The sequence below is a fragment of the Girardinichthys multiradiatus genome, chromosome 6, assembly GCF_021462225.1.
Source record: "Girardinichthys multiradiatus isolate DD_20200921_A chromosome 6, DD_fGirMul_XY1, whole genome shotgun sequence".
Classification (NCBI taxonomy): domain Eukaryota; kingdom Metazoa; phylum Chordata; class Actinopteri; order Cyprinodontiformes; family Goodeidae; genus Girardinichthys; species Girardinichthys multiradiatus.
Genome location: NC_061799.1, coordinates 533,889 through 551,236, shown reverse-complemented (window position 1 = coordinate 551,236; position 17,348 = coordinate 533,889). Strand labels below are relative to the sequence as shown.

Here is a 17,348-nt window from a genome sequence, read left to right as displayed (position 1 = left end):
ACAAAGCACATGTGGACCGGTTAGGCAAACTCCCATGAACCCTCGAGTACCCTGCAGAGGTTGTAGAGCCGGTCCAGTATTCCACGGCCAGGACGAAAACCACACTGCTCTTCCTGAAGCCGAGGTTCAACTATCGGCCAAACTCTCCTCTCCAATAACCTGGTGTAGGCCTTACCAGGGAGGCTGAGGAGTGTGATCCTCCTATAGTTGGAACACACCCTCCGGTCACCCCTCTTATGAAGGGGGACCACCACCCCAGTCTGCCAGTCCAGAGGCACTGTCCCCAACCACCACCCAATGTTGAAGAGGCGTGTCAACCATGACAGCCCCACAACATCCAGAGACTTGAGGTACTCAGGGCGGATCTCATTCAACCCCGAAGCCCAGAAGTTCTCCTTCCACCACCCGATCATGTCCTCAGTCAAGGCCAGCAGCTCCCCGCCCACACTGTAAACAGTGTTGGAGAAGCACTGCTTCCCCCTCCTGAGACTCCGGAGGGTGTGCTAAAATCGCTTTGAGGTCAACCAGTAGTCCTTCTCCATGGCCTCACCGAACTCCTCCCAGGCCCGAGTTTTTGCCTCTGCCACAGCCCGGGTCACGACACGCTTGGCCTCACGTTACCCATCAGCCGCCTCAGGAGTCCCACAAGCCAACCACAGCCGATAGGACTCCTTCAGCTTGACAGCGTCCCTTACTGCCGGTGTCCACCACCAGATTCAGGGATTGCCACCACGACAGGGACCTTACAGCCACAGCTACAGGCAGTAGCATTGACAATAGATACGGAGATCATGGTCCACTCGGACTCTATGTCTCCAACATCCTCCGGAATCTGGTCAAAGCTCTCCCAGAGATGGGAGTTGAATACATCCCTGGCTGAGGGCTCTGCCAGACGTTGCCAGCAGACTCTCACTATGCGCTTGGGCTGCCAAGTCTGTCCGGCTTTCTCCTCCTCTAGCGGATCCAACTCACCACCAGGTGATGATCAGTGGACAGCTCAGCCACTCTCCTCACCAGAGTGTCCAAAACATGCGGCCGAAGGTCTGACAACATGACAACGAAGTCACTAATCGACCTCCTGCCTAGGGTGTCCTGGTGCCAAGTGCACTGATGAACACCCTTATGCTTGAACATGGTGTTCATTATTGACAATCCGTAACTAGCACAGAAGTCCAATAACGAAACATAAACTCAGATTCAGATCGGGGAGGCCATTCCTCCCGATCACGCCTCTCCAGGTGTCTATGTCATTTCCCACGTGGGCGTTGAAGTCCCCCAGCAGAATAATGGAGTCCCCGGGAGGGGCACTATCCAGCACCCCGACTGTCGAGGTGCTGGATAGTGTCCCTGTCAGGAGATGGGTTCCAGAGCCCACGCTGTGTGTGGATCAGCACCTTTGTCCGCTGCCCAATCCTCTTTGCACCAGGCACTCATGGTTCCCCCTGCAGGTGGTGGGCCCATTGGGGGATGGCCTTGCGTGTCTCCTTCAGGCTTGGCCCGGCCGGGTCCCGCAAGGAGCAACCCAGCAACCTGCCGCTCTCCGACGAGTCCCGACCCCAGACCTGGCTCCAGGTTGGGACCCTGGCTCCGCCGTACCGGGCGACGTCATGTACCTTGATTTTGTGGTCCTCATGAAGATGTCTTGAACCGCTCTTTGTCTGACGCGTCACCTAGAGCCTGTTTGCCATGGGAGACCCTACCAGGGCCATTTAAGCCCCAGACAATATAGCCTCTAGGATCTTTTGAGCACTCAAACCCCTCCACCACGTTAAGCTTGCGGTTCAAGGAGGGGAGAGACAAGGAGGAAGAGGGGAGAAGACAGAGCATACACACAAAAAACACAGATCCACTAATCCAAGAATACCTTCTATTGTAAAAAAATTAGTTAATGGAAAAAGTAGCACATCAGTGGCTTCATCTATGAGGGAAACACAGCTAAACGCGTAAGATCTGAGCCAGTCTATAGAATGAAAGAGGACAGATACAGCTTAGCCAGCCATCCCAGACGCAAGTATTCCTCTGAATCAACAAGTAAGTGACTTCATTGGAAGACTATTAATATAAAATGGCCAAGCCAGACTCTAGAACTAAATTTGAAAGAAAATCTGTTGAGTGACTGAAGGCTGAAACTGAATCTAAAGGTGCTTTTTTTACATCACAAAGGTCTGTCATTTTAACAGGGGTGTGTAGCTTTACTTGTTTACTTAACTGTAAACAACATGTTCTGTGTGAATTACCCAGAGAATGCATGTCCTCAGGAGTTAGAAATCTAACATGTTTATTTCTAGTGAAACTGAAAATGGCTAACTTTTCAGTCTTCTTCAAGTAGCAACAGCACCCACAGCACAGAGTACTGTTGTTGAAATGAAAAAAATTTATTTACATCGTGAATTTTTTCTCTTATTATCTTACATCTTTAGACATATACATTGTCTGCAAGAACAGAGATATTTGTTCTATTAATAAACGTAGCATGATCAAAAACAAACTCCTTTGTTGTCAGGACATTTCATATTTCACATAAATTGCAGAACTCAAAGGAAGTCCTCTTGGGTCCCTCCTACTGCAATAGTAACAATGTCCACTTTGAATTTCAAACCAATCACACTACAATTGTTGGAAACCACACAATGAAAAGTTCTGCCCAGATGATGTGTCAAGAATTAACTGCAAGAACTTCTAACCCAGAGCTGCAAGAACATAATGGTGTTACTTTGTTCTTGTAGGACTGGGAGAAAACTGTTTGTCCGTTCTTGCTGAGTTCTTGTGGAACCTTAACACTCATGAATTGAAAAGAAGTTTGCTATTCAACTGCATTAGCTGTCCACCATGAAAAGTGTGTCTGCTGAAAAGTATGTAATTATATAAAAGTAAAGGAAGCATCAAATCAGTGTTATGTCTCAAGGATTTTTAGGAATCAAGTCATTGAAAGCATTCGAGGAATCATTTCATCCCAAATTTGAGATTGATAACCATTAAATGAGCACACCTCATTTAATGGTTATCATATATTTGAGCAGCCTGTTCTCTCACTCTCTTTATCACTCTGAACACTTTAGAGTTTCAGTACAGCCAGAATTCGGGCATCTGCAGAAACCTGCAGGGGTCTCTGCAGTTGTGGGTTGTGTGACTGGTAGACAGGTGGCTAAGTGAAGAGAACTGGTGAACCCTGCCATGTCATTTATTTGAACATACAGGTCCTTCTCAAAATATTAGCATATTGTGATGAAGTTCATTATTTTCCATAATGTCATGATGAAAATTTAACATTCATATATTTTAGATTGATTGCACACTAACTGAAATATTTCAGGTCTTTTATTGTCTTAATACGGATGATTTTGGCATACAGCTCATGAAAACCCAAAATTCCTATCTCACAAAATTAGCATATCATTAAAAGGGTCTCTAAACGAGCTATGAACCTAATCATCTGAATCAACGAGTTAACTCTAAACACCTGCAAAAGATTCCTGAGGCCTTTAAAACTCCCAGCCTGGTTCATCACTCAAAACCCCAATCATGGGTAAGACTGTCGACCTGACTGCTGTCCAGAAGGCCACTATTGACACCCTCAAGCAAGAGGGTAAGACACAGAAAGACATTTCTGAACGAATAGGCTGTTCCCAGAGTGCTGTATCAAGTCACCTCTGTGGGAAGGAAAAAGTGTGGCAGAAAACGCTGTACATAACTGTACATGATTATTTGAAGGTTGACGTTTTTTGTATTAAAAACACTTGTCTTTTATTGGTCGGATGAAATATGCTAATTTTGTGAGATAGGAATTTTGGGTTTTCATTAGCTGTATGCCAAAATCATCCGTATTAAGACAATAAAAGACCTGAAATGTTTCAGTTAGTGTGCAATGAATCTAAAATATATGAATGTTTAATTTTCATAATTACATTATGGAAAATAATTAACTTTATCACAATATGCTAATATTTTGAGAAGGACCTGTATAATGATGGAAAAGGAAAAGACGGAATTCAGTGTAAACCTTATGAGCATAGTGAGCATTTAAGCATTGAGATATTACACCAACAGATGGTTAGCGGTTTTTATAGTATTTTTCACTATAGTATTTAGCATTTAGTTAAGGATGAATATTTATTTAATTATCCACTATTTTCCACGGTTGCTTAACAAATAGCCAAATTCATATTACATATGGTACATGTTGTTTAGATGTAAAATTCTTACAGCCAAGATACTTTAAGGACTGAGAGGAAATACTGATATGTGGAAACTGGTTGGTTGATACTCATATAGTATAATACCTCCTACACACCATCACCCCTCAACCCACTCCTTGCTTTAGACACTGCCAGTATACACTTTCAGACTCTGCTGTAGCACTGACACGTCAACACATTCTAACGCATCCCTCTTTAGCTTCCCACATTTTTGTTCTGGTTTCTCCTGCAGGATGAAGCTCTGCCAACAGATATGCAAGGTCATGTTGAGGAAATCTTCATCAGATGATGCAGAAACAGAATTTGGCCTAATTTAAAGGAAATATACATAATATATATACTGTTTAAAGTCTAAAATTGTATATTTAGAAGAACCATTTGTGTTAATTTTATTCTCTGCTTTCCTATAGGTTTGAGATACACTGTATTCCTAGATATACTGGGTCAACTCTCCAAAACATTGAATTTAGGTACCCAACCAGCTCCCTGTGCAGGTATATAAAATCCAGCAGCTTGGCTTGCAGACTGCTTCTATTCAGTTCTGTTTCAATTCATTTTATTTATTTAGCACCACTTCACAGCACATTGTCTCAATGCACTTTATGAAAACAAAAGGAAATTTAATTTAATCATACACATAGATTCCAAGTCATACATTCCAAATTGATCCTAGCTTTCAACAGTGCAGTCAAGATCAGTTTATTATTCAAATTGGTGGAAAAGTTTTCTATCTAAAAAAACCTGATGCACATTGTATTGGGTCACTGACTTTCAGTGTTTCATCCTCCTGGATGAGCATGTAGCAACAGTGGACAGTCATTTCCCTTTGTGTCATTGACTTTCCAGCAATCTTTCATACCAAGCATGCATGTTGCGACAGTGCAAGGCAAAACTCACCTTTAACAGTAAGAAACTTCCAGCAGAACGAGGCTCATCTGCCACGACCGACTAGGGGTTTGAAATACACACAAAATCACAGAAGCACTGATCCAAAAGTACTTTCTATGTTAGAAAAGTAAAAAGTTAAAGACAGCGGCAGCTCCTTCGGTGGCTTCATCTAGTGGAGAAACACAGCTAAAGACATAAGCTCTGAGCTAGTTTTCAAGTCTATAGGTTGAAAGAGAGCATATACAGCTCAGCTAAGGAGAGAGACAGGGTTAAACATGGAAAGACTGGGCTAAGTGAATCATTTATAGAACGACAACATAAAGTCAATGGCGATAGTATCTCGGCCTATGCCTACCTCCAGGAAGGTGTTATTCAGTTCAATTCAAAAATACTTTATTAATCCCAAAGGGAAATTAAATGTTGTTATAGCTCATATTATGAAGATTTCCTCAAAAAGCCGTTGTAGATGCTGATGGCTGTGGGCAGGAAGGATCTCCTGTAGCGCTCCATCTTACAGCAGATCTGAAGAAGCCTCTGACTGAAGACACTCTGTTGTTGTAGGACAGTCTCATGAAGAGGATGCTCAGGGTTCTTCATAATGTTCTTCATTTTATGAAGAATCCGTCTTTCCACAATGATCTCCAGAGGTTCCAGAGGAGTCCCCAGAACAGAGCCAGCCTTCTTTATCAGCTTGTTGAGCGTTTTTAAGTCCCTGGCTCTGATGCTGCTTCCCCAGCAGATGATGGTAGAAGAGATCACACTTTCCACAACAGACTTATAGAAGATATGCAGCATCTTGCTGCAAACACCAAAGGACCTAAGATTCCTCAAGAAGAACAGTCTGCTCTGTCCCTTCTTGTAGATGGCTTCACAGTTGCATCTCCACTCTAGTCTGTTGTCCAGGTGAACACCAAGGTATTTATACTCCTCCACCACCTCCACTTCTTCTCCCATGATAGAAATAGTTTTTGACTTATTCCTGTTTCTCTTAAAATCTACAATCATCTCCTTTGTTTTAGTCACGTTCAAAATGAGATGATTGTTTCCACACCATGCCACAAAGCGGTCCACCACGTTCCTGTACTCAGCTTCTTGTCCATCTCTGATCCACCCCACGACTGCAGAATCATCTGAGTATTTCTGCAGAGGACAGGAGTCTGTCTTGTACTGGAAGTCTGAGGTGTACAGAGTGAAAAGGAATGGTGAGAGTACAGGCCCCTGTGGTGCTCCTGTGCTGCTGACTACCTGGTTAGACTCACAACCCTTCAGTCTCACAAACTGTGGTCTGTTTGTCAGATAGTCTTTAATCCAGGAGATTGTTGAGGCCTCCACCTGAGTCTTCTGGAGTTTCTGACAAAGCAACTCAGGTTGGAGAAATCAAAGAACATGATATTCACAGTGCTGCTGGCTTTGTCCAGATGACAGTGGGTTTATTGAAGCAGGTGTATGATGGCATCTTCAACTCCAACTCCACAGCAATAAGCAAACTGAAGGGGGTCCTGATGGTGCATTGTTTGCTTACTCAGGTGGGCCAACAGGAGTCTCTCTAGGACCTTCATGATGTGAGATGTCAGGGCAACAGGTCTATAGTCATTGAGGACTGATGGGTGAGTTTTCTTTGGTACCAGAACAAGACAGGAGGCTCTTTTTTTCTTGTTAAGCAGGTCCTTCAGGTCACTGGTGATCCAAGGTTTGTTATTGGGGAAGCATCTCACGGTTCTGGTAGGGATGATGTTATCCACACAGAAGTTTATATAGTCGGTCACACTCAGTCATGATATTGATGTCCTCTCCATGTGGCTGGCACAGTGCGTCCCAGTCTGTAGCCTCAAAGCAACCTTGCAGAGCTTCTTCAAATTGAATAATTTGTAAATAAATTATTATATTTTGAAAGGTGTTATGTGTTTGTATGTGTGTGGGCCTTGCTGTTTGAGAATGACAGAGCTTGAATTCCCTTTTCCATGGATTGTTCTATAAAACTACCACATTGGGCTGGTATTCACAAGAAAATCCCTGACATACATTGTCTGGCAAAAATTAAACATTCAAACATCGTTAATAATTATCAAATATAATTTCTAATAATTGCAACAAAAAAAACTAACCAAACCTATTGTTGCACAAGACTCAAGTTCATATGTGTGTGATAGAAGTTGAGGGATGTTTAGCAAAATTGTATGCACTCTTAGCAGTTTTTGCAAAATACAGGACTCTGCGACTTAGGCTACAAAATAAAATAAACTGTTGAAGTGAAACCTATTGAGTCTTGATTGGTTTCTCGTTATTACAATGATTTCTTTGACTCTGCAGACTTGTTTTATGACATAAATAAACATAAGATATACAAAGTCAAGCCACAGCTCTATTTTTGCTGCTTTCCTTGGTCCTATTCTGCATGTATTTTGTGTATGCAGGGTGTATACGCAGTAAGTAACTTCAAGCCAAGTCAAGATCGCTCCAGAAGTCGATTGAATCCTCCCATTCTTAGAGAGCCGCCTCTCTCTTCTCTCCCCAATGTCAGCCAATCAACAGTTAGCAACAGCCATCAAGGTAAAATCCTGCCTGCATGAACACTTCATTATTCACACAATAAGGTTAACAATACTTCTTTAAATGGAGGCTATATTTCTCTAATCATAACAATAGAAGATACAATATGTTTCTTAATCCAGGTTCTGGGCCTCAACAAAAGCCACTTTTAACAAACCTAGAACTCAGAGCAGAGATTTGCATCTTCACCATTCACTGTTTCAGCACCGTGTGGCTCCACGCCGCTCAATCTTGCTCTACTCCACACGAAAGCTGTTTCCATTGACGCACTGACAGCTGGAGTTATGGCTTTAAGCCCCACCTCCAGCCGCCAGCGTCGTGCTCTGTGTTGCTATTAACCCTTACTGTCTTATGGTTTGATGTGAATCTACTAAACAGATAAGTTTCAAGTACAAACATGCAAAGTAAAATAAACTCTCACCGTCAAACATCATCTCATCCAATGGTAATTTCGAACCACAGCCACAGCTTTCATGTTGACCTGATCAGGCTATTGTGGTCCCTAATATTTAGCGAACACTTTCTCATGCCTCTCACATACGGCTGCCAATAAGTGAACAGCTGTTTGTTCATGTCAGATTTCAACCCTGCTCACCCCTGATTTGACCTGCTGATGAGCAGATACCAAGAAAGCCAGTCCCGGGACGGAAAAGCCAGTAATGAAAACGGTCACCAAATGGGCTGAGTGGAGTGAAGCAAGCCAAAGTAGAGCCCATGGAAAAGGGGCATTTGTCTATAGTTGAATGTCTAATGAATTCACACTTACAGTCCTCAGCAGTCTGTATACTCATACTGTCAGTATAAGATGATCTCCTACAACTAAATATCTTCCAGGGTTGAGTCACTGAACTTGTTGGTTTATTTGAACTATACAAGAGCTTCGAGGAGCCTCTCTGTAATCAGTCATTAGTAATTTATATATGACAGAGGTGGTGTCACACTGTGTGAGAGGGAGAACAGTCTGTTACATGACTTTGAGTTAATCCACGTTTCACTAATATTTAAAAAAAGACAACATGATTACAGAATATTCTAAAATGTATTTCGCATCCTTTATTAGCAGTTAGCAAGTTTAGCTCCATATTAATGGTTTGTATAACGTCACTGTGCTTTTTCTTGTACAGTTTTTAGACTCTTAAATTAACTGTTTGCATTTTCCTAGTCCAGCGTGGTTTACAAGAGAAAGAATTGGACTCTTCAGAAAGATAAAACAGAGTCATGTTTGTGTAATGCGTTCAGCTTTCTGCTACCTGCCGGGTAAGGCACACTGGGAGTGCCACCTTGCGGCGCACCCCTTGACATGGGTTAAATAATACTTTTAACACATATTGGACATTTCACATTGAAGTACACTTAAATAGGACACATCACCATATCTGTGGATTTTAGCCAAATGCTGGTATGTAATTATGCCAGCAGGTGGCATAGCCCTACCATAAGACGCAAATAAATAACTTGCTACACTGAAACTTCTCCACTTGGTCTGGGTGATGAACTAGTCCAACTCCAAGTCCTCTGCTTCCACTAGGGAAGATGTGACTCATTGAGCAGATCCTCAAAGTACTCCTTCCACTGCCTGATAATGTTCCCTGTCGAGGTCAGCAGCTCCTCATCCCCACTGTAAAGTGTTGGCGATGTTTTGCTTCACTCTCCTGAGGGGCTCGATGGTTTGCCAGAATTGTTTTGAGGTTGACCGACAGTCTTTCTCCATGGCCTCACCAAACTCCTCCCAGGTCCAAGTATTTGTCTCTGCTACCTCCCTGAGCTGTGGCACGCTTGGCCTCACAGTACCCGACAGCAGCCTCAGGAGTCCCACAAGCCAGCCAGGCTCAATAGGAGTAATTGTTTTAGCTTGACAGCATCTCTTACTGTTGGTGTCCACCAATGGGTTCAGGGATTCCCGTAAATGTTAGGGCCACAGCGACGGGAGTGTGCATTGGCAATAGAAGTAGAGAACATGGTTTGCTTAGGCTTTATGTCCCTAGCCTCCCTAGGGATCCGAAAAAGCTCTCCCGGAGGTGGGAGTTGAATACATCCCTGATCAAGAGCATCCTCCAGACATTCCCAGCAGACCCTTACTATACGCTTGGGCCTGCCAAGTCTGTCCAGTGTCCTCCTCTTCCAGTGGATCCAACTCACCAGCAGGCGCTGATCGGTGGACATCTTAGTGCCTCTCTTCACCCGAGTGTCCAAGACATGTGGTGCAGGGTGTCCGGTGCAAATGATGAGCACTCTTATGCTTGAACATGGTATCCTACCATACCTCCATGGTCACAGAAGTCCAATAACGAAACACCACTCGCATTCAGATCAGGGAGGTCATTCTTCCCAATCACACCCCTGCAGGTGTCAGTTCTCATCTAGGCATTGACGTACCCCAGTAAAATAAGTCCCTGACAGGGGCACCGCCTCTCCCCACTGGCCACTCCAGATAGTCCAACCTCTCTCAATGAGCTGGGTTCCAGAGCCTACACAGTGCATGGAAGTGAGCCCGACTATTTCTGGCCGATATCTCTCGACCTTCAGCACAAGCTCACCCAGAGTCTGTTTGCATGGGCGACCCTGGCAGGAGCATTTAAGATCCGGACAACATACCCTCTGGGATCATTCGAGCACTCAAACCCCTCCACAACGTTAAGGTGGGGAGAACAAGTATTTAATGCACTACCGATTTTTCGAGTCTTTAATTTCTATCATAGGTACTCTTCAACTTTGAGTGACGGAATCTAAAACAAAAATCCAGATAATCACATTGTATGATTTTTAAGTAATTAATTAGCGTTTTATTACATGACATAAGTGTTTGATAAGTATAAGTTCTTCTTTAAGAAGCCCTCCTGTTCTCCACTCATTACCTGTATTAACTGTGCTTGTTTGAAATCGTTATCTGTATAAAAGACACTTGTCCACACACTCAATCAAACAAACTCCAACCTCTCCACAATGACCAAGACCAGAGAGCTGTGTGAGGACATCAGGGATAAAATAGTAGACCTGCACAAGGCTGGGATGGGCTACAGGAAAATAGCCAAGCAGCTTAGTGAGAAGGCAACAACTGTTGGTGCAATTATAAGAACATGGAAGAAGTTCAAGATGACGGTCATTCTCCCTCGATCTGGGGCTCCATGCAAGATCTCACCTCGTGGGGCATCAATGTTCATGAGGAAGGTGAGGGATCAGCCTAGAACTACCCAGCAGGACCTAGTCAATGACAAGAAGAGAAATGGGTCACAGTCTCAAAGAAGACCATTAGTAACACACTACGCTGCCATGGATTTAAATTCTGCAGCACACATAAGTTCCCCCGCTCAAGCCAGTGCATGTTTTCCTGCATGACAGCAACCCGAAGCACACAGCCAGGGCAACTAAGGAGTGGCTCTGTAAGAAGCATCTCAAGGTCCTGGAGTGGCCTAGCCAGTCTCCAGACCTGAACCCAATCAGAAATCTTTGGAGGGAGCTGAAAGTCCATATTGCCCAATGACAGCCCTGAAACCTGAAGGATCTGGAGAAAATCTGTATGGAGGAGTGGTCCAAAATCCCTACTTCAGGGTGTGCGAACTCCGTCACAAACTACAGGATACGTCTAATATTTGTAATTGCAAAAAAAGGTTTCTGTACCAAATATTAAATTTTGTTTTTGTGTTGCATCAAATACTTATTGTTAGGGTTTGAAAACTTTTGTATTGTTTATCACTCATGTCTGCTCTAAGTGCTTTTTCCTCCTTACATGTCACAGAAAGGGAGATGGGTAGAGGAATGAGTTATGCTTTTATCAGCAACATCTAGGGACTGGTACCGAGTCATCACTCCCTCTCTGTTTAAAATCAAGACACATGAACCCTAACCTTTCTGACCACACACACACAAACACACCCCCTGAATGTTTGTTGAACTGTGTGTGAACCACCATGTATAAATAAAGAGACAGGGGTGCCAACACTTTGTAGTCTGTACTGCAGAGCTACCCTTTCAAGTAAATTGACTGTATCGTTCTTGCCTCTGAGTTGACTAAATAATACCTAACACTTATGTCATGCAATAAAATGCAAATGAATTACTTAAAAATAACTCTTTTTTGGATTTTTGTTTTAGATTCTGTCACTCACTGTTGAAGAGAACCTATGATAAAAATTAAAGACTTCTACATGTTTTGCAGTTGGGAAAACCTGCAAAATTGGCAGTGTTACAAATACTTGTTCTCCCCACTGTATCTCTGGGTATGGTATTTTTTAGCCTCAAAATGTATCTTTCCTTGACCATTTAGAGCTATTTACTCTCCAGAAACAGATCAAAAAAATATATCAAGTTTTGGTTGACCCACAGCTAATTATTAATAAAGACAACCAGTATTAAAGCTTTGGAAATTGCAACAGCCTTCATGTGAACCAGGTGTGATTACTGAATTAAATTTGCATTCTAATTAGATGTTCTAACCACCTCAGATTTAACCCAGCAGTAAACATTTAATTGCTTGTTGTTGTCTTTTGATAGGCCACCACACCCTGGTCCCCAGCCCACCAAAGTCTATCATTACAAGAACATCCTCCCATACATTGGCCGCTGACCATCCAGTACCGATCCTAACGCGTAGCTCCTCTTATCGAGAGCCATCTATGAGCAATCTGAAGAGAGCCAGCGCTGATGTGGAGGTGATCACTCAGTGCAGTCCACCTGGAAACCGTGACAACATGATGACTTTCAGCAGCAGCACACTACCAAGGTAACGGTCTGTTCTAATATCCACAGTTCAGACCAACCAGACTTGGTCCAAACAGATTTAGTGTGTCACCTGTGTTGATGATTCCAGTAAATTTATAAATGTAATCTATTTTATTTTCTGTTATTGTTGTCTTCTCAGAAATTAAATGATTTCTTGGCAAGAGTGAGTTTCATCAATACAGCACTGGGCAAAAGGTTTAAACCGCTAAGTACTTTAGTCTCTCTTTTACGGTGGTCTTGATCATTAGTTCTCTGGCCTTTCAGAGGGTCTTTCAAAGTTCCTTTTTCTATATATCTTTTAGATACATTAAAAGATTTAGATTATTTTTTACATATTCTGAGAAATAAATAAGAACAAGTTGTGCCTTAGGTGACAGACTGATGACCTCTATGGTCATCAGGAAACATGTGCATACACAAGTGACCTTTTCCACAGTCTTTTTTTGTGTGTATTTTATGTTATCGTCCTACAGATCTCATGGAGGAACTTCAGCAGAGGAGGGTCGTATTCCACGGCGCCATGCCTCCATCCACACCTCCATGGACTCCGCCCGATCCAAACAGCTGCTCAGCCAATGGAAGAACAAGAATGATAACAGGAAGCTATCAATGCAGGTGATGGATGGAATAAGGCCACTTCCTTCTTCTCCCCAGAGGAACATGGAATTCCGTTGCTCCTCCGAGCCATCCGCCATGGGCCTGGAGGCTGAGCTACGGTCTGGAGCCCACATGCCTTCATCTTCAGGCCAGGAAGTGGAGATGCGTGCTGGGGCCCACATCCCGGCGCAGTACATGAAGCTCGCAGCAAGCTCCGTCCCTATTAGCAATCATAATCACCTGGCACATAATGGCAGCACCGGAATGGCTGGTGGGGCCAGAGTTTCCATCCAACCTCGCCCTGGATCCTCCCAGCTGGTTCACATTCCTGAGGAGGAAAATCCTAACAGCAAGGATCAGGAGAGTGAATCGGAGGACAGCATGATGGACGGTGGTGGATCAGTAAGAGAAAAATGGCTTAGAGTGGCTGAGAAGACCACCCTTCCTTGCAGACCCCTCAGTGCTGGAGGACAGCCTCGTCTAATGCAGGTTAAAAATTATTATTTTTTCTGTCTACAGACTTTTGTTAATAACTTAATTTAGTGATTTGTTCATTTGCTGATGTTTTTGTTTCTTGAACAATGCCTAATATGCTCTACATCAAACCTATTTCTGCTTAATTTTTACAAAATGTGACAGAGTAGATGTTTATCTTTGGAGATCTACGAGCAGCTTAAGGTCCAATTAATCCAGTGCATGTTGAATTGGTGCATGCTGCATGTGTTCAGGTTTAGTTCAAAACTGTTGTCCGTCCCCCTGCGCATAGCAAATCTAAGTTCAGATATCCATGGGGAGTTGGTGCCATTGTGGATGTGAAGCAGAGAATTGACAGTTTTATACAGCAGTTTCAAACAGTTACAAAGAGGAGACAAAGGTAAAAGTTTGAAGAGTGTGAAGGAATCAATTAGGCAGGAGTGACCATCTATTCTACTATATGAGGTACTCCTAAATGTCATTGTGTTTGGTTAGTTAAGGCTTAATTTCAAGTTGACTTTGTTTCCTAATCAGTAGAATCCTTTTGTATTTTGGTTAGTTTGCCTGGTCCTTTTGTTCTGTGTTCTGTGTTTCTTCCTGTTTTCTTACGGTTCCTGAGTTTCCCAGTCTTCTGTTGGTTTTTAGTCTTTCTTGTATCAAGATGTATTCTGTTTATGTACTATTTATTATTTTCTGGTCTGTTTTTAGTTCCTGTTCTGTAATTCATTCTCTGTCTCTGTCCTCTCTCAGCTCTTCAGCTGCTTCCACTCTGCTCATTAGTTTTATCTGTTTCATGTTCCACTCATCAGTAATTTCTCCTCACCCTTTAGTTCTTTGGTCACTGCTGGTTCATTTGCTCGATACTGCTCTGATTTGCTCTGTATAACCCTGCACTCCATCGTCTTCCCTCCTTATTCTGTGTTTGTTTTTTTTGGATTTGTTTAGTTTCATGATCTTCAGTTCACGTTTTTGGATTTTAGGACCTTGAATTTTGGTTTTGAAAGTTTTTTAATTGCATCGTTAAACATCTTTGTTTTTCACTGCTTCACATCTGTCTCCCTTTTGTCTGCATTTCGGTCCTCCACAACAACACACCATTTCTGTGACACTCAAGTGCTTACTTACAGACACACTTCACTGCTTAGGGAAACACACGATCCTTCATGTTTCTAAACTAAGGACGGTAATAACAAAATTCGTTTAACCCCACTGCATCAAACCACATGGATGCAACAGAACAATCCTATGTCAGTGTGCAGAAATCTGCTAATTTATTCTTCAGAGAGCATGTACAAGTCATAAGGACCAGATTAAGCCAGGTGCTAATTTCCATTCTTATTTATAACGCAGCAAACGCTTGATTTAAAGCTGTTAAACACAAATACAGGATTAAAACAACACAAATTCCTCATTCCATAAAAAACATCACAAACTCATCTTTATTCATGTTTCTATTTATCCAACTATCATATAGTTAAGAGCTTTCCCATTTAATTATACTCGTACTCGTCGCCTTCCACTTTATTCCGGATGAGGTAGCGGCGGCAGCATACTTAGTAGAGATGCCCAGACTTCCTTACCTCATCCAGCTCCTCCGGGGGAAGCCCAAGGCGTTCAAAGACCAGCCGAGAGAATTAATCCCTCGAGCGTTTCCTGGGCCTTCCCAGGGTCCTCCTCCTGCTGGAACATGCCTGGAAAACCTCCTGGGAGAGGCGTTTAGGAGACATCCGAAACAGATGCCCGAGCCACCTCAACTGACTCCTCTCAATGCGGAGGGACAGCGGCTCTACTCCGAGCTCCTCCTGGATGGCCAAGCTCTGCACCCTTTCTCAAAAGGACCACCCAGCCACCCTGCGGAGGAAGTTAATTTCTTCTGCTTGTATCCGGGATCTTGTTCTTTCGCTCATGACCCAAATGTTCAGGCCCATAGGTGAGGGTAGGAACATAGACCAACCGGGAAATAGAAAGCTTCGCTTTTCGGCTCAGCTCTCTCTTCACCACAACAGACCGGTACAATGTTCTCATTATAGCAGCAGCCACACCAATCTGTTGGTCAATCTCCTGCTCCATTCTCCCCTCACTCATGAACAAGACCCCGAGATACTTAAACTCCTCCACTTGAAGCAGGAGCTCCCCTCCAACCTGAAGAAGGCAAGCCATTCTTTTCCAGTCGAGTACCATGGCCTCGGACTTGGAGGAGCTGATCTTCATCCCAGCCGCTTCACACTCAGCTGTGAACCGCCCCAGCACATGCTGTAGGTCTTGGCTAGAGGGGGCCAGCAGGACCACGTCATCTGCAAAAAGAAGAGACGAAATCCTCTCGTCCCCAAACCAGACCCCCTCCGGCCCTTGGCTGCGCCTAGAAATCCTGTCCATAAAAGTTATGAACAGGACCGGTGACAAAGGGCAGCCCTGCCGGAGTCCAACATGCACCGGGAACAGGTCCGACTTAGTGCCGGCAATGCGAACCAAACTGCTGCTCCGCTTGTACAGAGACTGGATGGCCCCTAATAAAGGGCCCCCAACTCCGTTCTCCTGGAGCACCCCCCACAGGGCACCACGAGCGATACGTTCAAATGCATTCTCCAGGTCCACAAAGCACATGTGGAACAGTTGGGCAAACTCCCATGAACCCTGTAGAGGGTATAGAGCTGGTCCAGTGTTCCACGGCTGGGACGAAAACCACACTGCTCCTCCTGAAGCCGAGGTTCGACTGTCGGCCGGACTCTCCTCTCCAATACCCTGGAGTAGGCCTTACCAGGGAGGCTGAGGATTGTGATGCCCCTGTAGTTGGAACGCACCCTCTGGTCCCCCTTCTTGTGTTCTTCTTCTTCTTATTATTACTATTATTATTATTATTATTCTTGATAGATTTTGAATTATGCTTCTGGTCATGTTTTAGTTTTTATCTTCTTGTTCATGTTTTGTTAAGTTAGGTTTTTTGGATCCAGTTATGCTTTAGTTTCATGTTTTTCTAGTTATAATTCTATTAGTTTGTATCCTTGATTTCCGTTCTGCTCTAGCCACGTTTTGTTTTCTTCTGTCAATTAACTTTATTCGGTTCACCTGCACTTAGCTAATCTGTCTCCTTGCTTCACCTGGTTCACGCTCCATAAAAACACTTCTGTTCAGTTCATTCCTTGCAGAATCATTTTCAGATCATGTCACCTTGTTTTTTGGATCATGCCATGCTTATCTCGCCAGCCTGTTTATTGTTTTAGTTCCTTCCTCCTCCTGTGAGTGAGTTTTTGTTTTTTTGTTCATTAAATCTTTTTCTCCTACCGTCATGCTGCCTGCTTGACTGCATTCCGGGTCCTCCGTTGCACTAATCCTGACAGTTTAAGTGTATATTTTCTTGAGCAGTGTATATGCAGCAGATGTTTACTGCTGAGGTGTTGCAGCATCAAGGACGCGCTCTTATGATATGCCAAATCCATTTTGCAGTACACGCACTGCACTGTGTTTTCTTTCTGTTTAGTTTAAATTGATCTCACAAGAAAGAGACGCTTTCAGCCTCTTTCTTGGCGGCACGTCTTTCCCCTCGCCTTCTTCCTCCATAGCCGCTGATATCCCTTAGCGCCAATGCATCAGCTCTGGTCAACAGTTCATTGGTGGAAGTGAGAGAAATGCGCAACCTATTCGTGTGGAACACATTGCGCTGAATAGTGAAAAATAATTTAACGAAGCCTCAAGGCAGATAATTTGCCTCCAGGAATTTTATAAATCGAGGTACTTGAGTTATTCGAAGAATCATTTCAGCCCTAAAACCAAACCAGAGTCACATTCAGTGATCATCCTGTTCATACAAAGATAAAATTAATAAAATAACTAAACAGAGGTTTCTACAATTAATAATGCCCTGACTGTTCTATTTCTAAAATACAGAGAATGTTGCTGATACGATTTTAATACACCAAGATAATG

At 43.4% G+C, this 17,348-nt stretch overlaps 1 protein-coding gene across 1 annotated transcript in view; it reads left to right on the top strand.

The window, feature by feature from the left end:
• LOC124869526 (phospholipid phosphatase-related protein type 4-like) overlaps positions 1-17,348 on the top strand; it is a 64,176-nt gene that overhangs the window by 44,557 nt on the left and 2,271 nt on the right. Inside the window, exons 7-9 of the mRNA XM_047367415.1 lie at positions 7,499-7,634; positions 12,126-12,354; positions 12,827-13,439. Of these exons, the coding sequence (XP_047223371.1) occupies positions 7,499-7,634; positions 12,126-12,354; positions 12,827-13,439 (978 nt within the window). The remainder of the gene's footprint in view (positions 1-7,498; positions 7,635-12,125; positions 12,355-12,826; positions 13,440-17,348) is intronic.